The sequence below is a fragment of the Hipposideros armiger genome, unplaced genomic scaffold (assembly GCF_001890085.2).
Source record: "Hipposideros armiger isolate ML-2016 unplaced genomic scaffold, ASM189008v1 scaffold_1667, whole genome shotgun sequence".
Taxonomy (NCBI): Eukaryota; Metazoa; Chordata; class Mammalia; order Chiroptera; family Hipposideridae; genus Hipposideros; species Hipposideros armiger.
Genome location: NW_017733017.1, coordinates 42,916 through 47,555, shown reverse-complemented (window position 1 = coordinate 47,555; position 4,640 = coordinate 42,916). Strand labels below are relative to the sequence as shown.

At 37.6% G+C, this 4,640-nt stretch overlaps 1 gene segment (V, D, J or C); it reads right to left on the bottom strand.

Moving 5' to 3' along the window:
* Positions 1-793: 793 nt before the first annotated feature.
* Positions 794-2,235, bottom strand: LOC109377973 (immunoglobulin lambda variable 1-47-like). The segment is given in 3 exon segments: positions 794-962; positions 1,456-1,616; positions 2,087-2,235. Coding segments are annotated over 3 exon segments (300 nt in total).
* Between the last annotated feature and the right edge of the window lie 2,405 nt (positions 2,236-4,640).

The window sequence follows — 4,640 nt, the reverse complement described above, 5'->3', positions numbered from 1 at the left end:
ATATAAAAGGCAAAGAATATTCATATTGTTAAAATAATTTATATAAGTAAACAAGAGAAAGACAATCTATGAAAGTAACAATGGAAGAGGCAAGTTGTGCAACTGCCCTGGTAATCGGAAAATGGGAATAAAAATATCAACAAAATGCTGTCAAATTACTAAAAATATAAAAAGATTGCTAATAGTGTTAACCAGGATGTAGGGAAATTGGTTTTTCATATCCTGTTGTTGGGAGTGTAGATTTTTAGAACCATTTGGAAGGCAACTTTTCATCATATAAAAACAAATAGGTATGACCTTTCACCCAGCAATTTTACTTCTAAGAATAAGAAATATCTCTAAAACCTTTTGTAATTAAATAAAAACAAGTTCCAGCAAAAACCACATATATGATCCAGTTTATGTAAGAAGATTCGGTAGATAGTTATATGAGTATCCTTGGAAGTGAAAAGAAATATGATTCTCAGGACACACTCCAAAATGTCAAATTTGGGTATTATAGGAGCTGAAGAGGAAAGTGAATGGAGGTGGGGCGTCAGTTTTGAACTTTTTTTCACCCTGAATACTTATGTAATATCTTGAGTTCTTTTTTTAAGATCTTGGAAAGTTTTATTTAAATATCTTAAGGTTTTACAATGAGAAAAGATTTGGGGTTTTTTTGTATAGTAATAGAAATATTACAACATAAATTTTAAAAATTAAATTAATATCCACATATTCACCCATGTTACTCTTTTGTCCAAGTCATCTCTATCCTAAGTATGTGTGCTACAGATAAGCAAAAAAGAAAATTTCCAATTTTTCTTAAGGTCAAATAAATTAGTTTCTGAAATTAATTTCAGTTTTTTCAGAAGTTGGAATAGCTAATATGATGTAATAACCAGAGCCTGGGTACTTCCCTGGGTCCAAAGGAAGCAAGACTTGGGGGCAAACAGGGTTGTTGTCACCTGTTTTAGTGAGACCTGTTAAAAAGAAACATTTGATTAAAACAAAGAGCCATGACAAATGCTCAATTTCTTTCCCTTTCATTTGATGGTTTAAAATTTCCACTCTTGGTGTCCTTGAAAGCTTTATAGCCTCTTCAATAATGTAATTGCTTCTTCCTCATCTTAGGTCTCCTTTCAACGTTTGGTCCTTGATTTCCTTACTATTTTCTCTTTACTTCTTATCCTTATGTTTCTCCTTTACTAATCTTTTTCTTCTATTGAGCTTCTACTCATTCTCATACAGAGGACTTCTTAGATGCTGCTGCTACTTGCCATCCCCACCACCCCACTCCCCACCCTAAGGAGATATTGTGCAGCTGCAGCCCCATCCTTCCCACTGTGGGTCTGTCACGATGCAGTAGTACACAGCAGAGTCTCTCAGGGTGACCTGGGGCAGGATCAAGGTACTGGACTTTCTGCCTGTTGCGATGATCAGAGAGGCCATTTCATTAGTCTTATTGTCTTTTACACTGTTAATCACATGCTCTGGACCTTGGTGAGGGATCTGTCGATACCAGAATATGTAGTCACTTCCACTGATTGTGGAGTGGTCACAGGGCAGGTGCACAGGTTGTCCTTCAGTACTCTCCACTGCAGCTGGCTGTGTGGACTTTGCATCGCCCATAATACCTGTGGGTTGAGAAACAGTAGATTAGCTCTGGATTGTCAAATCAGGGTGCATCTAAGTTCAGGTTCATAAGCACTCCTGAAAGTCTCCTTTTTGGTCATCTCCAATATTTGAACATTTTCATGTGTGTTGCACAGGACAACGGAAGTATTACTGGTATCTGTTACTGAACAATCCAGAGCCACAAGGCCAATGACAAACTGCTATATTCCATAACCTTTGGCTCAATGAACCCCAATCTCCTTACAGCCTGAAGCTGAGAGGTCAGGGTATGTTCTGTGAGTAGTGGATATGACAAACTTCTCACAATGATGCTCAGACACTCTAGAGAAACACAAAGACACATAGAAACACACATGCAAATTCTTTCTGGCTGTTTGGTAAAATAACAGTGGGAGAAGCAGAAGCAGCACATACCTGCCCTTTGTCTTTAGACATGAAACGCATCCCTACTCAGACCCAGATCACTTACCCAAGGTCAGGAGAACGGTTATTCCTGTTACTGGTCTCATAGTTCAAGTGAAAACTGGGGTTCTGGGTCTCAGAGTTCAGGATCAATGTCTGTTCACAGGTCTAGGGACGTCCCAGCCTCAGCACAACAGTTACTAGCAAGCCTCAACCAGGAAGCTTTCAATTGGGTGTGCCCCAGGCAAGCATGTGCTGAAGACAGAGCAGTTTCTAAGCTGAGCCTACTACCAACAAGAGGATGAAACCTCCACTTAGAAACAGGATATAAAGGTTTTCTCCAATGTCCAGCTATAATCCAGTGGGTTTACCCTGAGATAGTTTTCAAGGTTCAAACTTAAATTATGTCTGAGTGAGTCAGAATAAGGAAAACCATCCACAGGAGAGTAACCATCCCTCATTGTGGTACATGGCAAAACCCACCATTGCACTGTATGAAATGTCCTTTAATCGAAGACACCTATGTTGAGCCCTGGGTTGCAGGAGAAGAGAATTACTAGCTGTATGTCCAAACAGAGCAAATGAGTCAAAAGCAGTAATACAACACATAAATTCTAAATTTAGAAACTTTTTTTCTGGTCAAAGAAAGATGTTTTTTTTGTAAACTCAGTTTAAAATCCAGTGACACAGTGGAAGAAAATATTTGCAAACTATATGACAAAAATTACTTAGCAGTTGTCTGATACTGCTGTGCTCAGCCTGACAGGAAAAGATAAAATTGGAATCCAGTCTAAGATCATGTCGCCTGATATTCAGTTCTCCCATATTGGCTCCTGAAATGATGTGTTAAGCATCCTCCTGATGGACATGGTTGTATGCCTCTGATTTGATATAGGAACCAATAACTTGAATGCTACTTATTCCTATTCCACTTGAGCCCCTTTAAACACATATTTACTTGTCTTCATGCCCATGCCTAAGGGTGATATGCATTGAGGACATTAGAAGAAAAGAAGGGATGGGAAGAGATTTGGAAAGGGAAATAAAATGAAGATATTTGACAGGGGAGGTACGAATAAGCAGAAAGGAATTTCTCTGGTTTTTCCCCAAAATGGTTATTAACAAAATGGGGAAGAATAAAATTAAAATTATTCATCCTTCTNAGGAGTTAAATCTTCAGTGAAGGCAGAAGGAGTCAAAATCTGGTTCCTATCTTCTTCTTTCAGATTTTCCTGGAGTGTTTGTCACATTTGGCCATTGTTCATCCCCTCTGCCCCTCCCCACTATCTACCCTGAATCCTAGACTGTCCTCAATCTCACGATCAGCAACTGTCCCTATCAAGGAAGAGAGAGGCCATTAGTACCCATCATATGCTGAGAAGAGTCATTTGGCACCTTTGCCTGTAAGAAAATATTGTCTCTGAGGCTGTGACTAGTCTTACTCAGTTTTGTGTAAAGCTCCACCTAGAATTGTTAGAGACTGGCAATGCAGCTGTCTCAGAACAGGAAATTGGTTTGGTGGGAAGGGATGGATCAAGTCGTTAGATCATATCCTGCTCACACTTACGTAGACTAAGTTGAGCCACTACATGTGTTTAAGATAGCCTATTTCCTCCTAATAAAAGTTGTTCAATTATTCCCTAGAAATTTTTGGGCATGTAAATTTATTTTCAGATTTAGATTTACATTAAAAAATAGAATATCTATGTTTCTTTCTCAAATGAAGAAAATATATTTTAAATTAAAATGCTGATAGGGCTTGGTATCTTTGTGTGAGACTAGATATATATCGTTACACAGAATGTTTCATGGTGATACTGGAGCCTATGCGTTTTTTTCTGTCTCTTTTCCTTTCTAATTCATGTTTTCAAACACTTTGCTTTAAAGTCTACTCTCTTTTATTCAGGCTTCTGGTTATGATCTAGGTAACATTTCACTAGGACAAAGAATATATCCATTCTATTAATAGTATTATTTGCCCAGGCAACAGCTATAATAAATAACTTCTGTGATGAGATGTTATATCTCATGATTCATGGTCACTAGCGAGTCTGTGAGATTAGGAGAAAGCTATCTTTATACCTCCAATCTCACCTTCAGTCCCTCACAGTGCCAAACTGAAAGAAAATAACCTGGAACCACCATACCAGGTAGATCACCTCCCATGCTTATATTAAAGGGCCTAGAGATCCTTTAAATGACCACTTATGACTAATAATAAAAATACTAAAATTCACCGAACACTTAACATGTTCTAGGAACTTCATGTACATAATCTACTTAATGTTCATTTTGTAAAAAAAGGTGAACATTATGAGAGATTATTAATTCCCTTACCTCCTATTTTACAGAAGGGAGATAGAAGCTCAGAAATCTTTTCAAGGTCACAGAGATAGTAAACGGAGGACCTGGGATGTGAAGGCTCTCCAATTTAGGAAGTGAACTTTAATCCTACATACTACATCTTGTTATCTTCTGCCACCCTCTGCTTCTCCTTTTATTTTTCAATCCAAATTAAAACAGAAATACCTAACTATTAAGTTAAAGGAAGTGCTATTTTATGAAATCTAGATTATCATGAAATCTGGAATGAAAACATTGTTATCCACAATATTTTTATA